The following is a 26,334-nucleotide window of genomic DNA, read 5'->3' on the forward strand; positions in this document are numbered from 1 at the left end:
CTTAAAGATCTAAAGAGAAAGAATAAGTTTAAAACAAATGGAAAAGAAGAAAGGAATGAAGAGTCAGAAAAAAAGGAAGTTTCATAAAGAAAAAAAGGAAGTTTTTGGAGGCCTGTAACCAGTGGGGTCCCCCAGGGGTCAATACTTGGTCCAATTTTGTTCAATATATTCATTAATGACCTGGATGAGGGGACAGAGTGTATCCTCAGCAAGTTCGCTGATGATACCAAACTGGGTGGGGTGGCTGACACCCCAGAGGGCCGTGCTGCCATCCAGCGTGACCTGGACAGGCTGGAGAGCTGGGCAGAGAAGAACCTAACGAGGTTCAACAAAACCAAGTGCAAGGTCCTGCACCTGGGGAGGAAGAATGCAAAGCACCAGTATAGGTTAGGGGAGGACCTGCTGGGAAGTAGCTCTGAGGAGAAGGATCTGGGGGTCCTAGTAGACAGCAAATTATCCGTGGCCCAGCAATGTGCCCTTGTTGCCAAAAAGGCCAATGGAATCCTGGGCTGCATAGGGAAGAGTGTGGCCAGTAGGTTGAAGGAGGTCATTCTCCCCCTCTGCTCTGTCCTGGTGAGGCCACAACTGGAATACTGTGTCCAGTTTTGGGCTCCCCAGTTCAAGAGGGACAGGGAACTGCTGGAGCAAGTCCAGCGAAGGGCAACTAAGATGATTAAGGGATTGGAGCACCTCCCTTATGAGGAAAGGCTGAGAGAGCTGGGACTCTTTAGCCTGGAGAAGAGAAGGCTGAGGGGAGACCTTATTATGGCATACAAGTATCTAAAGGGTGGGTTGAAGGAGGATGGAGCCAGGCTCTTTTCAATGGTTCCAAGTGACAGGACGAGGGGCAACAGGCACAAGTTAGAACACAGGAAGTTCCGTTCAAATACACGGAAACACTTCTTTGCGGTGAGGGTGACAGAGCACTGGCACAGGCTGCCCAGGGAGGTTGTGGAGTCCCCTTCTCTGGAGATTTTCAAGACCCGCCTGGATGCAGTCCTGAGTAATGTACTCTGGGCAATCCTGCTTTGGCAGGGGAGTTGGACTAGATGATCTCTAGAGGTCCCTTCCAACTCTGAAACTCCGTGATTCCGTGAATACAGAAGTCAAAAGAACAAGGAAGGAAAACTCATATCATGAAACCAAAATACTCCATTCTCACCACCAGTGAAATCACATCCAGTAGGTGTTTCAGTATTTGTGTTTCAAAGGTTGGCCACCTGGATGTGTTCTGGACGCACCTGAAGAATTTATTGGTTTGGAGCTACTGCACACTGAACTGCTACTGCTGCAGTCACATATGCCTTTCAACACGCTGATTCCTTCTTAAATCCCCATCCCAACATCTGCGCTTTAAGAATGTTAAGAATTACAATACAGTTTTATAAATGCATGATATAATCTTCACCTTGTATCGTGTGTTCAGTTCTGGTTACTCCATTTGAGAGGCTACCAATGTGGTAGGGGCCTTTAGGGAGAATCTCATCTACCATCTTTGGCTCCATGCTTTCTGTACCACCCGTATGAACTAGAGAGGTACAGAAACAAATTCAGACATAGCTAGTTTTTAAGTAAACATTGTATGGCATGTACATTACAGAGCATTTAATGGGACAGACAGGAGGTTTTTACAAGCAAGTCAGGGAAATTACAAGGTGCAAGTTATCGAAGCCGTGGTTCTGTGGCAGCCTGAGCCAACCTAACTGCTGCCTCTTCCGCTCCCATTGTTCTCCTCACCCCTCCCGAGAGCTCTCAACCCCTCCATTTCACCCCCTGTAGCGCTCATTTGACCTTTTTTGAAGCTGCCTCAGCACACTAACCAGGCAGAACACCAAACCGGCAGTTCTCCAGAACATTAAGGAGTTTTCTGATGCCCTGGTAAATCGAGATGGTCTGGCCGAGGCTCTGAGGCACACTAGAATCGGTGTAACAGAGGCAACCCGGAGGAGCAGCCAGCTGTTACGCTGACCGAGGCTGGTGTGGAATCCCAGCCTTTGCACATTTATTACACAATCAACAGGGAATATTGCTGCAGTGGTTAAGAAGCTATTTGCAAAGCAGCTGTTTGCTCTGTTAAAAACATGGTTGGTTATTTGCATGTTTAAATATAGTCACATGTTATGTGGGTCTGCTGTGTGACCAACACAGAGAAGGTTTGCCTCTGGCCACAAACAACCAATCCCTGGTGAATCTTGTTTATTTCTTTGCTTACTGCCCTCAGCCATAGCCTAGCACTGCCACAAGTGTGTTTAAAAAAAAAAAATAAATTAAATAACCCCCCCTCAACCATCAGTCACTCGCTGAGAAGGTCAGTTTCCCTCCTGCCCCCAAATTCAAAAGGTATATTTTATGGCAATTTAAAGTAAGACATTGACTTTCCCAGGGACACGTCCGAGGCATTAGTTCGTCCTCCTGCCCGCCAACTCCTTAAAGGAGCAGAATCCTTTGGGAGGTAACATCTTTAAGCCACACAGAGGGTTTGCCAGAGCTCATTTGTCAGTGCCCTGCGGCAAGCCTTTCATCTTTTCACCATATAATGATAGCAGAACTGTATTACAGATGGCTGTATTTACATGCATGAGCAATCCGGTTAAAATACATATTTTTGCTAGCCAATGAGAGCAGCAAATTCTCGTTTGCTCAATGCCAGCCAGCAAAGTCATTCAGTAGGTGTCCAGAACAGTCGTCCCCCTCTCCAAGAACCCAGTCTTTGAAATCCTGCTGTAAACACATCCCTATAGTCAGGAAGATTCTGCTCAGTAGAAGGCAAACAATGTAGATTAGTCCTTTTATGACCAGATACCACTTCTAGACAAAAAATGAACCCAACACGCAAACACAAGTTCAAAGGAAATAAAAAAAACAATCTCCCCCGGACCTCTCTGTATGACTGATGTTTTAAGTTCTAACAAAATGACTAAGAATCGCCACAAAAAAGGGGACAGAAGAATGCGAGCACAAAATCAAAACTTGCTACAAAACCAGAGCAAAATATCCTCAGAGCTGGTCTTGATTTAAATAGAACACACCTCCATAAATACCAATGTTGCAGTTTAAGAGACACACTATGCCGTTAGTAGTATAATACCAACATTCACAACACATAGGAACCGTCTGTATGGGGAGCACTAATGGGTTGAGCACACTGGTTCTTGCTAGAAGACTGGGCGTTTTCAAGTAAGAGCACACAGGGTTTCGGGTTTGTGTGGCAAAGTTTTGGTAGCAGGGGGCCACAGGGGTGCCTTCTGTGAGATGCTGCTAGAAGCTTCCCTTATGTCCAATAGGGCCAATACCAGCCAGCTCCAAGCTGGCCGGGGGTGACGGCCAAGCCCATCGGCGACAATGGTAGTGCTGATGTGAGAACATAGTTAAGAAGGAAAAAAACCTGCGCAATTGCAGCTGGAGAATATGTGAGAGCAACAACTCTGCAGACACCAAAGTCAGTGAAGAAGGAGGGGGAGGTGGCTTAGAATTTGGTTTTATTTTCTCATTAACTTCTCATAAATTAATTTTCCCCAAGTCAAGTCTGGTTTGCCCGTGCTGGTAATTGGTGAATGATGTCTCCCTGTCCTTATCTTGACCCATAAGCCCTTCGTTGTATTTTCTCTCCCCTGTCCAGCTGAGGAGGGGAGTGATAGAGGGGCTTTGGTGGACACCTGGCATCCAGCCAGGGTCAACCTACCACAGTCACTCATGACTTAACATGTTTTCAGAATGGCAGAAAGGAATTGCGTTCCCATTACAGGACTCTGTGCCCAAGTTAGTTATAGATATATGTTCCCAGTATAAGAAAATAAGCAAAACACCTATCTTCACCAGAAACAAAGACTACGTTCAACAATAGGGCCTGTACTCGCATGAGGGCGGTTAACTCTGCTGTCACACTGCGACCGTGTTTTTATTGGCTTAGCTCCCACAGACTTCAGTTCTACATGGTCCAGTTTAAGCCCACATTCTCCTGAGAGCATTTAGTCTGTTATAACAGTTAGAGGACCAACACACACTTGCGTAATAAGCAGGGGTCAGCAAACTACCATGCTTTGTATTCTGCTGAGTAACTAATCTGCTTCTAAAATTCTGTGGCATCATTCTCATCTCAAAACCCAACATTTCTACAGACTAAAAAGCCCACACCTGCCTTCAGTGTATAGTAATTAAAATGTGGCAATTCACTCCAGCGTAAAGGTGGGGAGGTTTATCTGGACATCAGTCTATGTATTGTAAAAGCAATAAGAGATGAAAGGCGTGTTTCTATGTCATTCCCAGCAACAAAGACAATTCAACTCTTGCCTGTATTTAAAGACCAGTCCTTGAACTCTCAAAGCATTTGTAAAAGATAAAATCTTTATATAAAAACAGTCCTGTTATCTTGAGTCACGCAGCATCTACCTTTAAAGTGGTATCAGCTTTTCAGAGTAAACACCCGTGTCTTGAAAAGCAAATCACTATTAACTTTAGCAAAAACTAGATATAGTTCTTCATAGACTAGTTTCTTTAAAAAAAAAAACAAAACAAAAAAAAAACCCAAACCAACCACAAAAGTTAGCAGATACCTTTCTTAAAGGATCTTCACAAGAAGACTCCTTTGATACGCTTGAGCAAAACAGCTTTGTTTCAGTCAATTAGATTTAGTTTACCTCAGCAGAGCACATTGTACAATGGATAACAGTTTTCAGCTACTCCCTAAAGTCACCCACTAATGCTCACACTCTCAAAGGAAATTGGACTTGTGCAGAATCTGCAGTCTAGATAAGAATAAGCTACGCAGAAAAAAAACCCCACCTATTTGCTATATATTCATTTTTCCACTTTAGATCTCAAACTTAATTTAAAATGTGGCTACAGTATCATTTCTAAGTTAGAATTTTATCTTCCTCTAAGCCAGGAGCAGAAGTGAAAAAAAGCACAGGTGCACTGGGGGACAACAGCGTGTTACCACCCTTACTTAAGATGAATGAAGCCAGAGGATTTGTTCTGCTTATGGCAAGAGGGTTAACACACCTTCCAGATGACATAATCCTTTAAGACCAACCTATGCTAATAAGCGGTCATCTAAGTCTTACTGATCGCATCTGGCAGAAACCACAGTTTCTTCACGTTTATTACACCAAAATGTTGAGTATTACCCACTTTTATGCAACAGGAAGGAACTTACTGAGATGAAATATAATTATTTCAACAAGTTAAAACATTTTTAAAAGCACCTGCTTGGCTTCAGTTCCTTTTCCCATTTTGACAGACTCAGGCACCAAAGCATCCCATTTTCCAGAATAAATCTGTCACTCTTAAAAGTGTTAGGTCAGGACTTGAGTGGAAACAAAGGCCTCTTTCATAAGGATCTCCAAAACTAAGACGACCCGTGACCGAAATTCTCACTTATAATTTAATGATCTTCTTATAATCCAGAATACACTTACAGAACGGACTACATATAGAGAAGCTCAAGGTTAAAACCCTTGAAGGAAAACAGAAGCAATGGAGTCACACATAAGAGAGAGCTCAGACAAAGTCAGCTTAAGTGTTGTGCACACAGGAAGAACTGAAATCAAGAGAATCCAGGAAGTGACAACACCAGAAAACCAGAATAAATTCCGTGGATAAACTTACCCGATTTCTTTGTCCATCAACGAGACCCATATTCTTTATTAAACCATTCTCACAAAACAGACCAATTCCTGAAGACAAGTAACACGCAGCAACAAAATTTGCTATAGCGAGGGAAAACTTTTTTTTTTTTTCATAATCATTCCACTTCTGCAAAGGTGGCTACCCATCTGTAACTGCACAGGTTGCCTATCTGCTCCTGCACTGCCTGTCTGCAGCCTGTAATTGGCACAAACTGATGACCAGAAGCATTTGCTGACATGCTGGGCTGCCAAATTCAGTGCTTCTCAATCACCCCTTTGGTGCAGCAGACACGTTAAGCTTGATTTTTTCATTGCATACCAGTGGACACATTCAAGTAGCTGGCAATATGATGGACTGACTCACTGAAAGTTTATTCGGGAAGTGATCAGTGTACATACACACACACACGCACGCTCTCAACAAGAGTATTAGCGCAAAAACGCAGAGCTTTGAGTTCACAGCTTTTCTACCACCCTATGAACACAGCATTGAAATTGCTGAAAATGACAAAGTCAAGAAGCACCTGTCTTTTTCTAAAGAAGTTTCGAAAAGCTTTTTTTTTTTTTTTTAATTTTTAAAGCAGTAGCTTTATCAGTATTCTTGTGCATTATGACTGCACAGACCCACCCTAGTTTTTCTGCGAGTATGTGGACAATAACCTTAACACCACATACTCTTACAAAAGTAGAGTTAATATTTCCTTATGGCTTTACAGTAGTAATTCCTGATGTTAGAAAACTAGAAATCCATTTCTCTGTCTCTTTTGCTTGACAACTGCTACTCTCATATATAGTGCTATAGCTGCCCCCCTCTAAAACCTGCTCAAGTATATAGCTTAAGCCTTTCAGCCACTTGGTACACCAAGTCTGTCTACAGTCTTCTCTCTCTCCTTTTATTCTTCATGCCACTCAAGCCTTTCTGTACCTCAGCTCACAGAAGACATCTACATGCCAAACCAACACGAGATGTCCAAAAATTACACTAAAATAGATGCAGCCTTTTCACCTGCCAATTTAACAGCTTAAATCTTTGCTTGTATGACTTTGTGTAGCAACCACTCATACTGCAGAACAGTGTTGCAGACAGAGATGGTTTAACTAATTATATACTGTACTGCAACTATTAAGATAATGATTTGGAGCAACAAGAAAAATTTTAAGCATTACAGTACCTTATTAAAGTTTAACTATGAACAAAGTTTAGCCTTCTCTCTGGATTTATTTGTATTTCAAAAGGCAATGCAAAAAGAAAAATGTCACATGTGTACCAGTCACTCCTGTAGACTAGAATTTGAATAGCCACTGGGAATTTAGCACGGCAGTATTTTCCAACAATACGCAACATTATATGTTCAGCTGAAAGGGTACTCTAATGCAATATTCAAGCCTGGTTTTTTTTCTGAGCTCTTGGCAAATGTGGGAACTCCACTGCTTCCCAGTAGCTCAATTATTTTTATGTAAGTGACAGCAGGTGGGTATTTAAGTAGATTGTTTTGTTATACATAAATGCCATTACAGACAAGTCTTTGTATAGCTCTGCTTTACTTTTGTGGCTTGGTTTAACACAAAACGTTAGTCCTGGAAAAGCCTAGTTATACCAATAGCATAATTACATTAAAATATTCATCTGGTTCTAAGTATGCAAGACCTAGTCAAAGCAAGTATCAATTTCAGCTGCTGGGTTTTCAAGCAAAAAGCCTTTGCAAAAGACAATTAAGGCTTCCATCACCCTACCAGAGGTAATAATGAGAAACAAGTCTAAGCCACAGGAGCACTGGTCTATTTTTGACAGTGGTATTTAAGTATTTATTAAGCTGGTTTTCATCCATTTATTCAGTTGGCTGACATCCATCTGCCACATGTAACATTTGAAAATGCACAGCTAGCAAGCTGCTAAAATAAGGAATCTGGGTAGTGTTTAGTTGCATTTTTTTCTATTAACATAATAGGCAACAGCTTCTAGAATTTGTCTTGCTGATACACTTCAACTCTGCCTGAAGCAAAGATAGGAAAAGGTTCCTCCCTGCTAGTATAAAATAGTTCAAGTACTTGAAAAAAGCCACTGGCTATTTTTTAATAACAGCATTTGCATAAGCAGAAAAGAAACTCCCAGTTTCTCACTGATCTCTAACAATACTCAAGCAAAGTTTTACTTTGAGCTCTAAAATACAGAGTTTATTTAGCCAATATAACAGTTCTACAAACTGCAGCACAGATAGTGTTGCACAGCTTATGACCAAGATCAATACTAAAAGCTAAAATCTTGCTAGTGACAGTGCTAATACAAATTGGCAATTTAAATATTTCAGTTCAGAATACATCCGTTCTTCTAAATCCCACTGATGTATATCACTTATGTAAATATTTATTACATCCAGTCATCATGCTACAGTACTAGTCAGGTTATTAAACCTTCCCACTGTGAGAATACACCAGCATAAGGCATGAACACCATTAAATTTATATGAAATCTATATGAAGTTTTATAGTAACTTTCCAGAAATATGCTAGTGGCCCATCAAATTCAGACTAAAGTACTGTAAATTTAAAATATTTACTTGACTTCTTAGCATACCTAATGTGTAAGAATAGTTTCTTGTTTGATTCCCAAAAATAAATATAAGCTTTCAATTGAAAGCATTTATTTCCCTAGTTTTCTAAAGCAGAGTCGGGGGGGAGGGGGGCCGCGCAGAAAATGCTTCAGACTTGTCATCGGTCCACTTCGGTACATAAAAGCATCTCCTGTCCCAGTATTCTTTCAAATCCAAAAGATATTTTCTTCCAGTGAAATATGACCGGAGCACTCATGTTATTTTCAGCAATTCAGTCTGTTTCCATGGCAGCACTGCGGGATTCCTTAGCCACCATGAGTCGCATTAGCTGACTGTGGAATTTCTCGATCTTCTTTACGTCTTGCGCCTGGTCTGTTCTATACAGCAAACACTGTAAAAGAAATTTGCTTAATATCAGTTTTCACTTGAAACATTTTTATCCTGTTTATAGTTGCAACAAATTTGTGCTTGGAACACACAAAACAAGGTAAGTACTTAAAAGTTAATTTGTGGCATGTTGTTACCATAAGGCAGTACCAGCACAGGTCTACCCTGTTTTAAAATATACACACATCTGTGTTTACATTTAAGTTTCTCTGAAAGCCTTCCATTTTCAAAATAGGGAAAGCTCATGATTGTTTCTTCTGTCTCAAAAACAGTGCTAAAACTTAGGTTTTAAAGCTGTCTTTGAAAAGACACCTTTGTTCGTGTTGTCTAAAAATAGAGGCAGATTTTAAACCCCAAATTACTTTCCTATTCTCTATATTCTGAGAGCAAGTTTATTTTGCCTTTCACAATCCTTAATGTTACACTGCTAGTGACATAAAATCAGTTCAGCATTTCCCATTGAAAAGGATCCCTTCTCCCATACAAAATCTGTTTCTAAGACAGTCCTAAATAAGGAACATAACATCTGATTAAGATCAAAAGGAACTCCTTCATGTGACAAGCCTGTAAATGCAAAAGGAATGAGAGTAATACACCAGTGATTTATTGTAAAAAGACTGCTTGGGTTTTTGCAGACTAAGCAATTCCTTACACCTGTACAGCACCAGTATGACTGCCCAGGCTGATTTAACAATAAAAAAATCCCAGAATGCTCTGTTCTTCAGTGCTGTCAACACAGTAACTTTTGACAGCATTAAATTCCTATTTTAATTCAGAGACAAACATTAGAAAAACAGTTTATTTTTCCCTTCAGCTGTATTAGCTCTACAGAGTCAGCAGTAAGGAAAACTTCCCTTCCCACCTCTACAAAAAACCCAAAACCAGAAAACCAACCCAACCCCCTGCCTCGCTCATCAGTGTAACAGCTTTCCAGGACTGGAAGCAGGTAAGGAGGCCTATAACTGAAAACAGTCCAAGTTCATCAATCACCGGACTCCAGCCATCCCCTATGGAAGATTTCAATTTAATTGTCCTTCACTTCTCCCTGTTATCAGTACCCGGTACTCAACATCTCACCCACACTATGCCCTATTATCCTATCAAGAAGCGTCATTCCAGGAGTTCTGCATCTCTCCCAGGTATGGGAAATACCAATGCTAGACCACTTTTCCTGGAAAGAAGAAATCTGATTTTTTCCAAGTCTGAAGGTAAGAGCAGGAAGGACAGATTACTGTTGCTTACTCTGGACCGCAGAATAACAACAACTTGGCTGTAACATCACTAGCACCAAGAACCTGTTGCTGGTGTGCACATCAGCATGCATGACTGACGCATTTCTACCTGCTGCCCACCATCTCACATCCTTGCCTCTCACATACTTCCAAGAACCCTTCCAGACTATTTAGAACAAGGGCAACCTGTAAGCGCAGCTGCTCCGCCTCCTTGTACAGCAACCTTCGGAAGGACACTGTAGAATTCAATGTTGTATGTTCCACAGTTTTTACTGAATGCATAACTGACACCATAACAGTACTTGAGAAAATGGGATCACTGAACCGCAAGGGAATCTTGTTGCGCTGTCTCATAATTACTCCAGTCACAAAGAAGGAGCTTAACCTATGGTTGAAAGTTGTTACCACTCTGTTTGAAGATGCTCCTGAAATGCTTCATCAGAAGCTACTGATGTCGTTCCATGACAAATTTTTGAGAGAAGATCCAAGATTTTGTAGTGCTTTTTTCACAGAATCCTAAAATTATTACATTGAGACCCATAAAGAACACTGAAGTGTTAGAACTTTTCCTGGACTGTGCAGAGTTGAACCACGTGTCAGTCACAGACACAGCAACTAGGGAAGGCTGAGCACAACAAGTTTTTAGGAAACTGTCAGGCATGCTCAAGGCAATGACTAAGAGCTCGCAAGCTGACTGAGAGCAAATTGCAAGTCTGTGGGAGGCACAATAAACCCTAAAAAGGCAACATGTTCCGTACTTACAGCTACATCGTCTGTTACTTTGATACAGAGGTTCCCATCACAATGTCGATATTTGAGAACAACCCGCACCTGAAATGACAGACATTAAGAATTAACATCTACTAACAGTTCTCAGAACACAGCCGAAGCAAATCTGCCCAAATTCAGACTACCTTTTATTATAATTCTGTACTGCTTCACATTTTCACCACCTCTGTGATGGTCCTCAGTTCTGCTGGCCACTAATCCCACAGCCACAACAGTTCTGAAGTTGAAACATCACATTGCCCTGTATAACATACTAAACTGCTGTCATAATAGCATCAGGAAGCTTAACACTGGGCATTTTCAAACGCACTATAACTACAGCAACAGCAGTTGCAGAGACCTCGGTGACAGGCAAGATAAACTACGAGAGTCATGTCAATACAAGACACCCGCTCACCATACATCACACTTGAGAAAAAAATAAATGGAAACTTGTGTTTATAGACTTGAAACACTTAAAAAATACAAAAGTTCTACATGAAGACTTGAAAGGGATTAACCGATTGGGGTATGCTCAACATTACTGCTTTTTATTCTACAGTACCTAAGCTATTATCTTAAAAAGCTGTATTTCCAGTCACTACAGCTAATTCAATAGTTGCACTGAAGCATACAGATTTCAAGTATCCTGACGTTTTGCAAGTGGAAAGAGACTGTACAAGAATAACACTTTTAGAGTGACTAGAATCAGAAGACTGAAGAGAGATCTTGCAAATTAAATTGCTTTCAAGCCTCAATAAGGCTAAATTTGAAGTCTGAAAGCAAGCATTCACCTTCTCACTAAAACAGTTACTACTGTAGTCACCTGCCCTGAGTTTTAACCTGTCCACAGTTCTTCTGGACTTTCAAATCACCAAAGTTCTCAAAAATCAACATCCTCAGCAACTGACTGAGCATTAAATGCTTCCTCCGGAATGCAGAGCTGACCACAGAGACTTTGTATCTATTGTTTCTAGCCTCAGCCAGCATCAGTAACTAGAAACAAAGCAAGGTGTCCCTTTGAGAACATTCTGAACTCACACTGTAAACAGGTCTTTGTTGTACAAAGCGACCGGTGCTAACAGTTAACAACCTCCTTGACTACAAAACATATTTTGAAATTCCTGTTCTGAGACAGATCTCACCACAGGTTTATCTTTCTTGTTTAAGAAACTGTCCTCTTCAAACAACAACAGCTGCGTTACATCTCTCAACCCAGGAGGCCCAAAAGCACAAGAGAGGCTGCCAGAGGCAGAAGGCACGAACTCGACAGACACCATGCTCACGTGAAAGGCAAGACCACTCACTGCCCAGACTCACCAGCCCACAAAGAACAACAAACCCATTGCCTTTAACATCCCACAATTCTTGTTCTTCTTTCAGTTTCCTGACAAGCCCAATTACATACAGAAGCTCCTCAGACTAGTTCCATGGCAAAAAAAAAAAGGAGGATAGTCATGTTATGACCCTGAGACCTATATAAACTCTTTCATAAACAGAAAATTTATTGCCATAGATGGGAAAAGATGTGAGCCCCTTAAGAAAAGGGGAAGAACAACTCCAGGCTGCAGTGACATCCCTCTCAAACTCTATCATTTAATTGGATATTACAGAGCATAAGAAGGTAAAACAGAACAATTTATTTTAATATCAATAGATAGATGGCAATTACATATGAAGTGGTTAACCATGCCAATTAAAGACTAATATAAAACACTGCTTCTGAAGGTTTCTCTGCGTCCTCTATTTTTGGCGAGGAAAACTAGGCCTTTCTTGCAGAAGTTTTCTCAGGCATACGAGTCCTATGTTATCTTTTATGCTACTTTTTAGCTAAAATGCAATGCCGACTCTGAAGACAAAAATAGTTTTTAATTTTTGCACGAACTCTATTCCTTAAAAAGTCACCAGAAACAAAACACAGCCACATACTAAAAAGTTAACTCCTAGAGCAGTTACTCGTTAGGAAGCTAACACCTTCCAGTCAGAAGTGACACAGCAGGCAACAACGCAACTTAAGACCTAATGAATATTTTCGTTTAATTTTTCAGGAAGCCTAGTTAAAGTGATACGGTCTTAAAGGCTGCAACCTCATAAAATAAACGGATTTTAAAGCCGGAGCCACCAAGCCGCCCCCGCCGGCGCCCACCGCCTCACCCCGGGCCGCTCCTCCCCGGGGCCTACCGCGGCCCGTCCGTCCCTTCCTTCCTCCCTCCCTCCCGCCAGGCATCTCGGCCCGGCCCCCACCTTCATGGGGTCGGCGAGATAGAGCTTCTCGGCAGCACGCGTGAACTCCTCCCAGGCCTGGTAGTGGGGCATGGCGAGGCCGGCACGGTACTTCACTCCCGCCGGCGGCGGCAAGATGGCGCCGAAGACGGGCGTCGCGTCACCGCAAGCCGGGACCTCCCATTGGCCGGCGGGAAACCGTCGCCCAATCGCGAAGAGGGTGACTCACAGATTCTGGCCCCGCCGCCGGCGGCGGGCGGGCGGGCAACGCCGTTGCCACAGCGACACCGCCAGGCGCGGCGGAATGCCGGCAGGCACCGCCCCGCCCCGCCCACAGCGGAGGGGAGGGCTCCCATTGGTGGTTGCGCCGCCGCATCGCAGCGGCGCGGGCTGGCAGCCCGCCGGCCGGGCGTCGCGGGTTCGAGCCCCGCCGCCGCCGGCGGAGGGTGGCAGGCAGCCGGTACCGCCTGCGGCTGGGCGCTCCGCGGGGGCGGCAGCAGCGGGGCACCGCCAGGCCAGGTGCGGGTCGTCTCCGCCTCTGTCTCCCGGTCTGAGGCCCGGGGAGGAGGGGGGGGAATTGGGGGCGCGAGTGGGCCAGCGTGGGGGCGAGGGGCCGAGGCTGGCGTTGCCTAGGCCAGGAGGGCCCAGGCGGGGCGAGTAGGCTGGCAATGCGGGGTTGGCTCGGCTGGCTTTTACAGCTGAGTCTAGTGCAGGTTTTCCCAGGCTGCAAGGTCCTTTGTTCAGCTGGAGGGTAGCTCCATGTTGAACAAAATGGGCCTCTGAGGAGCAGCTGTCTGGTGTCTCCGGGCTGCTGCGGAGGGTGCTGAGCCTGGGCCTGGGCCTGGGCCTGGGCCTGGGCCTGGGCGGTAACGCTGCTGGTGTCGGACAGAGATTCAAAGTTAGGGAATTGCAAAGATCTTGGGGAACCCCGCTTTTCAAATATATATAGATGTGTGTATGTGTGTGTGAAGCATTTACATAAAACTGACAAGAATTCATTTCAAAAGAGAAATGGGGGTGGCGGGAATAAAAGAATCCCCAGTTTCCCCTGTTACATTTTAAAATCCTGTTTTCTTTAATGATGTGTGATTTTTGTTCCTTAATTGCACGAAGAGTGTAGCCAGCCATGGTGTTAATCTCTGACTATGTTCCACGGCTTGTGTAACTGCTGCCATTACAATAAACGCATAAAAATCGGGAGTCCTCTATTTCCTGGGTACGCACTGAAAACCCAGAAGCTCCTGATAATGACTCACAACTTGAGGCTCGTTTTACTGAACTGAGCAAACCTCAATATTGTGACCAAACAAATAAACTGGAAAGTTTAGGGCAGATCAGCTTGTAAGGGGACGAATTATGCCGGCTGTTCCAGTCTCCACTAGCAACATGGGGAAATACTAGCTGTAGGTTTTTTTGACCACAAAAGGCACAATAGGCGCAAGGGAGAATGAAGAAACATGGCATAGAAATAAAAGGGTGGATGGGAGGTAAGGGGAGAAAAACTAGAATGAATTTCCCTGAGTCAGTAAAGCAGAAAATAATTGTCACTGTGGGGATCAACTCTGAAAAAGTCTGCAGTGATTAGACTGCCAAACTTTAATAAATTGCAACTTGTGGGTGTTAAGTGGTCTAAACAATTCTGTTAAAGGGCTTTGCACCAATGAGTGAAGGCTATGAATAGTGGAAAGACTGAAGGCTTTTTTTTTTCTTTCCAGAACTCGCAGAGTTTAGATGCTGCTGTGTCTGAGAACCCAGCTTCAGAAATGTAAGAGTTGTCTTTCAGAGAGGCTGCTAATCAACAGCTTTGATTAAAGGTGATAGATGTATTGACAGAGCAATTATCCCAAACACAGAACCCAACCTGAAGGGAGTGCTTTTCCACTGTCTCAGGTTTTAGGTAGCCATTTATAACTGCAGAGTAGGGTTTGCTTTTGGTAGTGTTTTACAGAGACAATAGGGGATGTAAACACATGAAAATAAAAGGTATGGGGAGCACAAACCCTGTAACACACATAACATTTCACAGAACCATTGCTCACGAAATTTGGATCCAGGTTTTCATGTGGGATACGATATTTTCTTTCTGAAGGAGGAGTCCCAATTTTGGGCTGTCGAGTCAGAAGCACTGTAGGGTTGCTTTTCAGAGGATTTTAATTTTGACTCAAATGTTGGAGATCTTTTATGTGTTATTTGACACAAGAGCTGTCTTAGGAGCTTGCCAATGGCTCGTCACTAGTCCATTCCTAATTTCTGCAGTTGAGCTAATGCAACAGAGCAAGATTAGAAAACAAAGCCATTTGGGTATTTCTTTTTCCTTAACCCAGATGATTTCTGTGATCCAGTTTAGGATGCAGCTTCTAAAATTCTATTGCATGCACAACTTTGGAGGTGGCAAAATGCAGCAGCCAGGGCAAAGAACAGAGAGAGGGATTTCGTAATTTGCCTTACCTCTGAAGAAAATGTAATGTGTCACTATGACAGTTACATACAGCCTGGTACACAGTTCTGCATAGCCTGTTCCTGGCTGCACATCTTAAGGATTTCATCTTCCCTGCGACCACCACCACCACTTATGGCCCCACAGTTGTGCTGCTGCAGCTGTTTGTAACTCTGTGCTGGGGATCAAACCAATGCTTGGATTAAAAGCAGCACCGCTTTTAGTAACACTTTTTTTCAACCAAGATCCATTTGTTTTTCCAGTTTACTGTGTGGCCTTACGTACTGTTGTGCTGACATAGCTGTTGAAAATGTACCTTTTTTGGTGGCAAGACAGGATATGGGAATTCCTACTGTTTTTGCTGGCTTGCCACCAAAAATGGGGGCCTGTATGTGAAACCACCCCCCCCCCCCCAACTCCCTGGAAAGCAAGGCCAGTTGCTGAAATCTTAGCTATTAAAAAGAGAAGCTATTTCTGAGCCTCGGGGAATGTCTGATACCTATAGTTAGCGTGCTGCTTCACTCTGTTGTTCTCCTCTTCTTGGAGAACAGAACATTTTCTTGACATGTTCAAAAAGTAACTTAGACCGCTGCAGTTACTCAGCTGTAAGTTGTATTTGATGTATGTCCAAAACTGTATTTTTCAAGTGAGTTCCAGTGAATGCAGTATTAGTAGAAATCTTTCAATGGGCTTTTTGTTTAGTGAAATAAAATGAACAGTTGTTTATCACTGTGTGGAGTGTTTGGTATGCAGCCAATAATAATTTAGTAGTTGGTAAGAATTCTGCTAAAACATACATACTTATCTTGCTTTCTTTTCTTGAGTTCTTGCTTTCTTCCATGCAAGAAATCATTCCAGCGGTCTTAACGGCCATTCTATCACTCGTAAGTGAAATCTGGAATGCTATAAAACCTCATTTACTGTTTCCTCAATCTCTCGTTGTATATCCTTGCTATATCCCCTAGACCACCTTAGATAATGTCTTTTTTAACTTGGATTTAAGGCCATAAAAAGCTATGAAGCAATAATGTAAGCACTTGTGTGATGAAGATTTTTCATGCGGTTTTTCCTCAGGCTTTTCCCCCTCATCCAACCTGTATGTACATGATTAATGATCTCTCTTTGATCAAGCTCCTACATGCATTGCCACTGCAAGTTCTGCTTTGTATAGTTATGTTCAGGCATCTGGATTCCACATGTTAATTTCTTTAGTTTTTTATCTAGTGTCTTCCTTTGCATAAGTGACAAACTGAACAAAAACAGTAGAAAAAGACCTTGCATTATGTCTTAAAATATCATCCACAGAGATCTTGACTTCTTGCAACACCTACAAAGTTCATGGAAGTTGCAGCAGCTCAGCATCACTCAGAGTTAGATATTTGGTTTCCTGTTCGTCACATTAATGCTTTTATTCAATCTAAAGCAGGTGCCATATTCTTATTTGCAAATGCATTTTTTTCCTGGATAAGGATTTCAGATAAGATTATCAAATTCATTAAAATAGTTATCTGTCACCGTGATGTACTACTGGTGGGTAAAACAAGCTGGTCTTTCCAGCTAACAGAAGCTTTGTATAGAACACTATGCATTATCACGCTAAATTATGGATTTGATGGGAAACAATAGGACAAACTCTGATCTCAGGTATGCTGCTGTAAATCCAGAGTCATTCCATTGGATATTTTTTTTTTTTTGTATCTGTAACAGTGCAGACTGGTGCTGAGATGATAATCCTGTTCTTGGACCAGGAGCAACATAGAGTCAGTGCAGTATACAGATCTAGAAGAGTGCTAATGAGGAGTTAGTTACAAGGCAATTATTGCTGCCAGGAATGCTTAATGCTTAAAGAGGGAGATATAGTCACTTCTTTCAAAATAGCTTCAACCCAGCCCACAGCAAAGTTAAGGAGAAGGCATGGGCAAGGTGATGATACATTCCATTCTTGTGTGTGTATGTTCTAAACGAGTTTGGGATTTGTACTGATGCAAACTTCAATCACACGGGGTTATATTTTTATTTGAAAGGGCATTTATGTGCATAGAGATGCAAATAGATCTTGAGTACAGTAAGATCTGAGGTCTCTGACATCTCACTGGCTTCTCAATCTCAGTACCCATGAGAACTGAGTCTGCAGTCAGAAGCTGTTCCTGCTGCTGGATGGGTTATAACATGCCAAACCGAGCCACAGGTTTTCACTGCACAGCTCATGAAGGAGCAGAAAACATACTGCTCCTTTCTATGAGTTTTATGTTCTAAACAGCTTGGCTAATGGTTTTGCCAGGTTGAGCCATACATACTTAGTACATCAATGCTAATTTTCTATTTCTTTTGTGCACAAGCATTTTATCAAGTGATTCAGACTCATACTGTCATAACAGGATAATTAAATATTGGTGTCACTTGGTTGTTAATATACGGTTCATGACAATTAAGGCTGTATGTGGACAGCAGGATTCTAGGGCCCTGTCCTGGTGTCTGTCCCAGCCAAGTCACAACTTCAAGTCAGGATGAGATCTGGGTGCCTGTTACTGTCCTCGTTCCTTTTCCCTGGTGCCCTTGCTCCTGTGAAAGGAAACATGCTCCAAACACGTCCCTGATTTGGGCTGCTGGGGAGCCTGCAGCCGTGGGCACACCGTGATCTACGCTTGCTATACGTTTTAGCCATAACGTTTCCCAAGGCAGCATTGTTTCCTACTTTGCTTCAGCCATTAGAAAAAAAAAAAACAAACTGTCATTTAATATGGTCTAATCTAATCCTACTGTATGTTAGGGAGTTTACATATGTGCATGTCAATAGCTATTACACTAGCAAGAGAGCTGTCCCTACACATGGCCGTGTTGCCAGCCTGGCCTTAGTAGAAACAGCCCTTTCATTTTTGGGTGCTGTTCTGACAGGGTTCTTGTTACGCTGTTTGCTTTTGATAGCTAGAAAGATGCATCCCTTCCTGTTAAGTGGTCAGTTTAGTCCCTTCAGCATAATACCATATTCAAATTAATGTGCTGTCATGCAAGAGACATATGTTAGAGAGCAGACTCTGTGCTGTCACAACATTGACTATTGAGATTTGAGAACGAAATAGCAGTCCTCGTGGTGGCCTTCGGGCAAAAGAAGAACACATCTGGTAGCCAGCTCACGAACCAGCATTTGAAGCACTCTGGAAGCAGGCAGACACTCTTAGCATTAACTGCTCATAGATTTTGTATCACCATTACGTGAAGTTTCTGAGCATGCTTAAGATGGGGTTAGATCATCTGCTGGCACACGCTGGAAGCACATTGATTTCTTACATTAATCTTTAAATAGAGGAGCTTTTTATTTGATAGGTATGACTTAAGGCTGGTTTACCTGTGCTATTCATGCTGCCGTGGCTGATGTAATCGAAGAGTACAAACCGCCAGAACAGGCAAGTGAGATTAGATGCTTATAGCGATACCTTCCCAGGTCCTCTGGAGCAGCGTAACTGCATCTGGGGCTAAAGGGCTTTCAGTACTTGTAACTAAGTTGACTTCTAATTCTAAACTACATGTCTCAGCGCGGATCAGATGGAAATTACCTCCTTCTCAGTTCAGCCTGCGGAAAGGAAGACATGAGCAGTTCCTAGTGTGCTGCAATACCGAAGCTTGAACCTTCCTGGCAGGTGAACCCTGCCAACTTCTTGCTGAAGTGAGGGAGTAACATGCTTCCCCTTCTCCCTGTGCTGTTGTGAGAGCGGCAACATGCAGCTGGTGGGAAACAGTAACTTTTGTTGTTTGCAAAGTGAATTCATGCCCGTCCCTAAAGTGGTGTGGCCTCATTCGAGTGGACTCTTGATTTAGCTGTGTCAGTAAAAGAGGCTGGTAGTCCCAGCCACTTGTCATGGCCTTTTCCCAGGAATTAATGCCCTCTCATGAAGTGCTTGCAGAGATGCTCGTGTGAGTGCCCCTTAACCCACTTCAATCAAACTGGGTTAGCAGAAACCTCCTGCTTAATCCATTTAAGCTAAGTCTGGCTCAGGTTGACCAAAGTAGGTTAGGGGGTGTCCACACGAGCCACTCTGCAGGCAGATCTGAAGAGGTGGTAATTTCCACAAGAAGAAGTAGGACGGGCTGAGCAGGGGGAGTGGGTCTGAATCAGCAACTTCTCCCATCCCCTCAGCGGTAGGCAGAAGAGGACGCCAGCCGCTGCCCCACGCTGCACACACACACAGGCGCTGGGCAGCTCAGCTGGCAGGCAGAACTTGGGAAGCCACAGCGGTGCAGCTGTTTTCCCATATACCCCTTCCCGTAGTTACAACTGTAGAAAAACTTTGTGCAGAGCAGCTGTTGCCAAGAAGGCACAGGAGACTAAAGCCTCTGCAGGCTCCTCAAGCTCTCCTGTTTGAGCGTTTGTCCTTGGACGAGACTTGGTGCAGGTAGAGGTTCAAATTACGGTCAAATTAGTGTCAAAGTGGGTTCTCGGCATTTGCATTGCCAGTTCCTGATGCAACTGCAATCACATACATTCCTTTGATGTCTACAGTATGGCAGCTTTCTGTAAAAGATGTCTGACACAGAGCTGGTGTAGTTATCGGGCTCCCGGGCCCACGTAACTCAAATGTAAGAGCTGGGATCTGTGCTGGGAAGGGCTTCCTTACTTCCACCGTGGTGCTGCTGTTACGATCCTTGTCGCGGATGTTGCAAGTTACTTACCTGGCCCTTTGGTTGGCTTGAGTCTGCAGAGAAATTTTAACATCAAATCTGAAAGTTTAGCATTTTCGTAAGTTGGAGTACATTAAAAATATGAAAGGAGATGTAGGTAGTGTGTAGGAATGGGGGCAGGGAGAATATCTATATAAATTACATGCCAGGGCTGTGACTTTATGCTGAAGGGATAACTACTAACAAGATTTGAAATGTGCCCTAACAATTGCATTCTTGCTGAGGTGGTTTTCTCTCTCCATTAGCAACTTTTTACTGATCTCTCTTTTTTTTTTTTTTATGCGTATGAAGTAAGTCAAAGGTTGAACTGATCTTGGTAATTCAGGAATAAATGACAAAGTTCCCCCTTCTTTCACATGAGGCAGAAGTTTAGAGGTCACACAGATACCAGAAACACATATGCAAGGGATGTGAATGGAGGTGGAAATATTCACCGCTCTCATCGTTTTACAGCCTGGAGAAAGATGAGGAGCCTTCAGGCAATGCCCAGCCTGATGCTGACCCTCCTTCCATGTCTCCCTGCCTCCTTCCCACTCCTGGCTGGGACAGAGAGGAACTGGGAACGGTAGCTGCATGTTTTCTGAGGAATGTCTGTACCAGATCCCTATTTATAAGGATTCAGCCAATCTGTGTCCCCCTTATGCAGCACAAAGAGATGAGGCAGGACAGTGCGTTTGCTCATACATATTTCAGATCCTTTTTTTTTTTTCCTTAGGGTTGTTTTCACTTTTATTTTAAAACAGTTAGGGTAAATCTGGCTGCCCTAAAGCTAGTTCCTCTTCTATATAGTTTACTCTTGTTGATTTAAAAACAAGAATCATGAGAAAGATTTGCCAGCGTAGCATTTGCTATGAAAAATTTACATGTAGCTGCTTTGAACTAAATTCCCAGCAGAAGTGAAAGGATTTTGAGGCTTCTAGATCTTAGCAGACTACTGTTTTTTTTGCAGACAGAAATCCGTATGATATGTACTTCTCCAGAGGTCCTTCCCAGCCAGCTAGGACTGTACTATCCTTCTCCTATCCCACTGAGACATATTATCAGCTTTTGGGGAGGATCCTTCTGGACCTAGAAAGTTAATTAGCTTTGCTTGCAAATGTCTGCCACTGAAGTGACTGGTTTCTTTTTGGAGGAAAGGAAAAAAACTTGTCTCTAGAGTTGAAACCAGCAAGAACATGTAAATTTGTTTAAATCTTGATGGTTATTTCTCTTCTGTGGGGTGGAGCAACGCTTTTCTCCGTATGCGGGGCACATTTTCCAGCAGTTCTGTTTCAGTTTTTGGAGTTGTAGGTTGAATCACAAATCTAGTCTTGTACATCGAGAATATGATCAGGAGTGTTTGAAGGCTGTTTGCAAATCAGATCCTGGTAATTAAAAGTAAGATAGCCTTACCCTGCCTGACTCCAGCCTGACCAGTTTCACAGAAGCTGAGAATCAGTTGACACTGATCGTTTTTTTGGGTAGTGAAACCATGATCTAATCCAGGGCCAGAGCGGTAAACAAGTGGTTTGCTGTTTAGACATGTAAGGTAACTAACGCAATTAAGGTAATGCAGGCCACTTACAGGTGAGGTGAAGATGTCTCCTGTGTTGACACAGGAACCTCCTCACTGCTCAGTGGCAATGCCAACTTCAGCGTGTGGATGCTTTTCTCCTTAGGAGCAGGATCAATTTGATGCCCCATAAATCTTATTAGGTATTCCGTTCATTCCTCAGAGAAGTATCATGAGGGTTAATTATTTCTCTGCTCTGACTCAGACAGTGATTTTGTGCCAGAGGATTCTGGCAGTAAGTATAATCCTAGTGATACCCTCAGTGAGGAAACCATTGTTAACGATGTTGATGAGGAAGCGCTAATGGAAGCTGAACCAGAGCCTGATATAGAAATTGAGAGACCTAAGGCAAACAAAGGAAAGAGGTTGGAAGCCTTGCTGTTTGCTGCCTTCTGCAGCAGATCTTACGAAAAATAACTCTTTGTCTTCTTTCCCCTTCCCCCTCCCATCCAAACTCAGGCTGCAGAATGGCTCTCCTGAGGCTGAGCTGTGCTAGAGGGAGGGAGGAGATGTGCTGCTGAAGTGCTGGTGCCGATCGTCATTCCCCCGGGAAGACGTGCAGCAGGGAGCGTGTTTCAAACAGAGTAAGTCTCTCTTCAGCAAAACCGGGCTGCCAGATGGGCAGAGGTCCTTGCTCTGCCCAAGCTCCAGCAAGGCGTCGCTCCAGAGCCAGTCGGCACTGTGAATTATAAGTACATTGGCCATGTTACTCTATTTAGGACTGGTGCTCTGGAGATAGATGTCGCATGAATAAAACATATTTTCCATACTGTTTTTCTCTATCAGTATTTTATAAACTCATGATGAGAGACCGGTGAGACCTACCTGCTGTGTAACTGTGCTGTGAAGGGCAAAAGGGGTCCCTGTGCCAGCACACAGAGCTAAGCACAACTCAGCCCTTAAAAAGTTCCCCTTGTCCCAAAGAGATTATTTTCTTCTTCTAGTCTCATGTGGTTTCCAAGGCCCAGTTTAAACACATACAATGACATAGGATAGATAGCTATTTTCCATACATGGCATTGGTTGTTCGGCAGGAAGCATTCATTCCTTTAAGACAGTACTGAAAGGGATTCTTTTCTGCACTCCAAAAGAATCAGTCAGGATTATCTTGGGTCACATCCTTCTTCTATTAGTCAAATGGTGAAACCAGACATCTGAGTTGTTTCAGTCTGTGACCTTACCCTGTGCTTCCTGACAGATCTCACAGCTTTTCAGTTGCCCCTAGTTTATATGCAGGATTCTTCAGTCCCCCTGGCAATCTGCATTCTTTCTTGAGCTTTTTCCTGGTATCTTGGGCCCTTGGGAGATCACAGCCTTGCCTTGGTTTCTATGTGGCTGCGTAGATAATCCAGTAATTCACTGCCTTCGCCTGGATCCCTCCACTGAACAGGCTTAAAGGTATTCATGGCCTTCTCCAATGTTTCTTGACACTGTTCAACCTATGCAGTGTTCTTTCAACTTGCATTCTTCCTGGATGCCTCCAGAAGCAGAACAGCAGGCTCCAACATTTCCTGACACTGTGGCCCTTTATAGCAACCAGCAGTTTACACATTTGTCATTCAACTCACAATCTGCTTCACTGTTTCTGGCATCTTACGATTGCTCTCTCACTCCCTAACATGCTATAGCCTTCTTCAGGCTCAGCAGCTGCTCGAAGAGGGTTCCTAAGGCTGGGGAGCTTTTTGCTGGAAACATTTTTCAAATTCTGCCTCACGCTCTCTAGCGATCAATTTCTTTTCTATTTTGTGATATAATATGTTTTTCCTTGGCATAGTTCTGATTGCTTCTTCATTTACCTTTATCTGTCCCTGACCTCCAGCAGCATGTGTTATTCTCCATAATCTGGACACTCTGTGTGACTTTATTATTTCAAACAATCTTGCAGCAATACCCAGCAGTTGTAGCCCTTCTTGATGCGATTGCATTCAGTAACGTTCCCTTGTGTTAGCTGTCTTTTGTGTCCCCAGCAATTCTCAGTCTTCTCTGGTTTTCATCGTCATCCTGAGGCTTGCAGCTCCGAGCATTGTGAGGCTTTCTCAGACAGCTCTGTCATGATGATGTCTCCTCTGGTTTTCCCTATCACCCTGGTACTTTTCTTGACATACATATCTTATTCAACTTCCCTTATGTCCCACAGCACTACGCAGGCTTTTCCTACATCCTCAGCAACTTTCATGGTACTCTGATGTCCCCTGGCTGTTATCTGGCTCTCTTTGATCTTTCCCAGCTGAATCGCAGCACTCTCTTAATATCCCTCTCTATATCCTCTATAATCTTCACAGGCACCTCTGGCTTGCTAATGGTTATTTCCACATTCTTTTTTAAGTTTGACTGAAAACATTTTCGCTCATCTACAAATGTTCGCAATCATGCAGCAAAAAAGGACTTCCTGGCAAAGGAGCAGTTCAAGCATTCACTTTTTTTCTCCGACAACAATTAAAAAAAAAAAAAGTAGCTGTCTTAATGAATTTTGGGAACAGGAGATTGTTACAGCATTTGCAGAAATGTATATGAGCAGTTTGAGGCTCTTGTGACTGAAGTAAGGTAAGGATTATACCATGGTGAGCTTGCCCCATGTGTAAAGACCCTGCAGAGGATAAGACTGGCAATGCTGTCAAAAATTTGATCCATAATTGCAGTGCCTTTGCTTCTCTTTAATAAGATGCATGTCACTGTTCAATGCAAATTCACCCAGTAATATTTGTAAAGTACTTGAAATATTTGGGTGATGGGTACTGTAGAAGTTTAGACTGTTGCTATTCTTGCATTAGACATCTTTACCCATAATGATTAATAAGAAAGCCCTGAGTTGGATCTGATAAAGCAATTTTTACTTGCCTGCTAGCTGGCCTCAAAACCTGTTTGAGGTTCGAAGTTTTCAAACGGAAAAAAGAAACATGCTGAAGTTTACGAAGCTTCATTCTAATATCACCCCTTTTGAAAATATATGAGCATGAAATAATACAAGTTATATTTCTTATAAGCCATTCATGTTGAGCATCAGACTCATCTCTGCTGGTATAATGTAAGCCAACTCCATCCGTTCTACGTGGATATCATGATAGAGTGAACATTTCTTCTTCATAAAAATTCCAACTCTCAAGAATGTTTGTATACTTTGATTCTCTCCTTGTCCCCAGTGCTTTGATTGCAGTAAGAATCCTAAAATAAGTTTGTTCCTGTCATTTGTCTTGTGCAAACATGTGCACCCGTCCCTGGTTTCCACTTACAAAGATTACAAAAAAATCCGTGTGATAGAAACCATACAGCGGTGCATTACAGTTTTATTTAGTTCCTTAGTCAACCATGCGTTTAGTTATACCCAGCAGTAGACGCCATGTTTTAACTGTGCAAGGGCTACATGCTTATGTGCTTACTTTATTTCCTTTACTGCTGAAGTTCTAAAGCAGTCAACAGCACTTTAAATACGGATTTATTACTGCTTACGTACCACTGAACTGCAGGGGAGGGAGGATAAAAATGTTACCGAGTACAGTGGGGTCAATTTCTTTTTGCATGAAAGGACTGTTTAGCAGAAGGGGAAGAAGCTGAACCTAGTGCCAGCTGGTTTTGCACTAGCCAAGTCCTGTCATCAAAACTGCACGAGGGCTGTGCTAACTTAACTCTGCAGTAGTGTAAGGTTAACTTAAACTTCCAGATGTACGCTTCCCCACACCCCTGGTCCTTCCCTTCCCCTCTCTTCACTTTGCTCCCCACAGCCCCTTCTGGGACAAGCGCAGAAGGCATCTCAGCCAAGTGGACATCATCAGGTGAGGTCTGTGACGGTTGTGACCACTCTGGAGAACCTATTTCAGCAAGTGATCCAAGTTCAACCATGGCCTAACTGGGTATAATTTTTTTTTTTTTTTAAGATGAAAGCTGATCTGGACCTGGCAGCTTTTAAAACCCAAAGATTTGAGGGGAAAGGAATAACAAAAAATATTTAATATAGTCTGTATTATTTTTGCATCAGAAAGATGTTTCTTTTATTGTTTTCCCTTAGTAGGAATTTCCCTGGCATTAAGGATTCCCCTCTGGGGACAGAGCGGGCACGACTGCCTTCTTTCCAGATATAGGCTATCATCACGGAGGCTGGAGAATAACCATAGAATAATTTAGGCTAGAATGGACCTCCCGAGGTAATTTGGTCCAACCTCCATTCCAAGCAGGGCCAAGTAGATAAGGCTGCTCTCTGATAATCCTTCTCTGATAGACGGCCCGTGGTGAAAGTAAGGCCTTCAAGTTTAGATTAGAAAAGCATTTCTTAAACTTCTTGTGAGCATAGACTTCTCCTGAACCATTTTTCTTCCCAAGATTTCCCTGAGTGCAACAATTCTGCCCAGACTAGGGAACAGCTAACTTCTGCTACCTGATAGCAACAGCTCAAATTCCTCCAAGGTGAGGGAGTGAGAATTGATTATAATTTACTTGTTTGAAGTCTGAAGATCCATTTCTTTGTCTTGGAAAAACTGCACTGCAATGAGCAGTTAGATGAGCTTGTGTAAGTACTTGCAGCCAGTGCTCATGCCCATAGCCCGCAGGAAATGAGCAGCGTCTAGTAAGTAGATTAATTGCTGTTCTCTGTCTTGGTTTTTACTATATTTTTTTTTTCTTTCTGCAGTTTACCTGAATTTATGGTTCATACTTCTTAGTTAAGAAAGAAAATATTTTTTCTCTCTCTTCAATGTTTCAGACTCCTTGTGATTCTGTTTGAATCTTTTTTTCTTGGAAAGGATACTCTGAGCTGCCTTTGGCCTAGCACTGGATAAGTACCAAAATCCGAGAACTGCTGGTTAACAAGCAGATTGAACACGGGCATCACAAAATGAAGTTTTCTACTGCTTTTGCCTTGCAGTTTGCTGCATGGTTGATGTAGCGG

The 26,334-nt window shown here is 43.0% G+C and overlaps 1 protein-coding gene across 1 annotated transcript; it reads right to left on the minus strand.

Annotated features, from left to right (window-relative positions):
• Window positions 1-7,409: 7,409 nt before the first annotated feature.
• On the minus strand, window positions 7,410-12,968 carry SRP9 (signal recognition particle 9). Its single transcript, XM_082480917.1, has 3 exons — window positions 12,811-12,968; window positions 10,561-10,629; window positions 7,410-8,570 (listed from the first exon to the last, which is right to left on the minus strand). The coding sequence occupies exons 1-3, from the start codon at window positions 12,880-12,882 to the stop codon at window positions 8,451-8,453; spliced, it is 261 nt and encodes an 86-aa protein (XP_082337043.1). The 5' UTR covers window positions 12,883-12,968; the 3' UTR covers window positions 7,410-8,450.
• Between the last annotated feature and the right edge of the window lie 13,366 nt (window positions 12,969-26,334).

Source organism: Vanellus vanellus (assembly GCF_965231255.1).
Source record: "Vanellus vanellus genome assembly, chromosome: 3".
Lineage (NCBI taxonomy): Eukaryota > Metazoa > Chordata > Aves > Charadriiformes > Charadriidae > Vanellus > Vanellus vanellus.

Bases quoted from the DNA above. Each gene is read 5' to 3' on its own strand.
- SRP9 (XM_082480917.1), bottom strand. From the start codon at position 12,882: ATGCCCCACTACCAGGCCTGGGAGGAGTTCACGCGTGCTGCCGAGAAG. The intron at 10,630-12,810 runs GTGGGGGCCGGG...CTGTCATTTCAG, and splicing joins ATCTCGCCGACCCCATGAAG to GTGCGGGTTGTTCTCAAATA. The intron at 8,571-10,560 runs GTAAGTACGGAA...TTTCTTTTACAG, and splicing joins AAGTAACAGACGATGTAGCT to TGTTTGCTGTATAGAACAGA.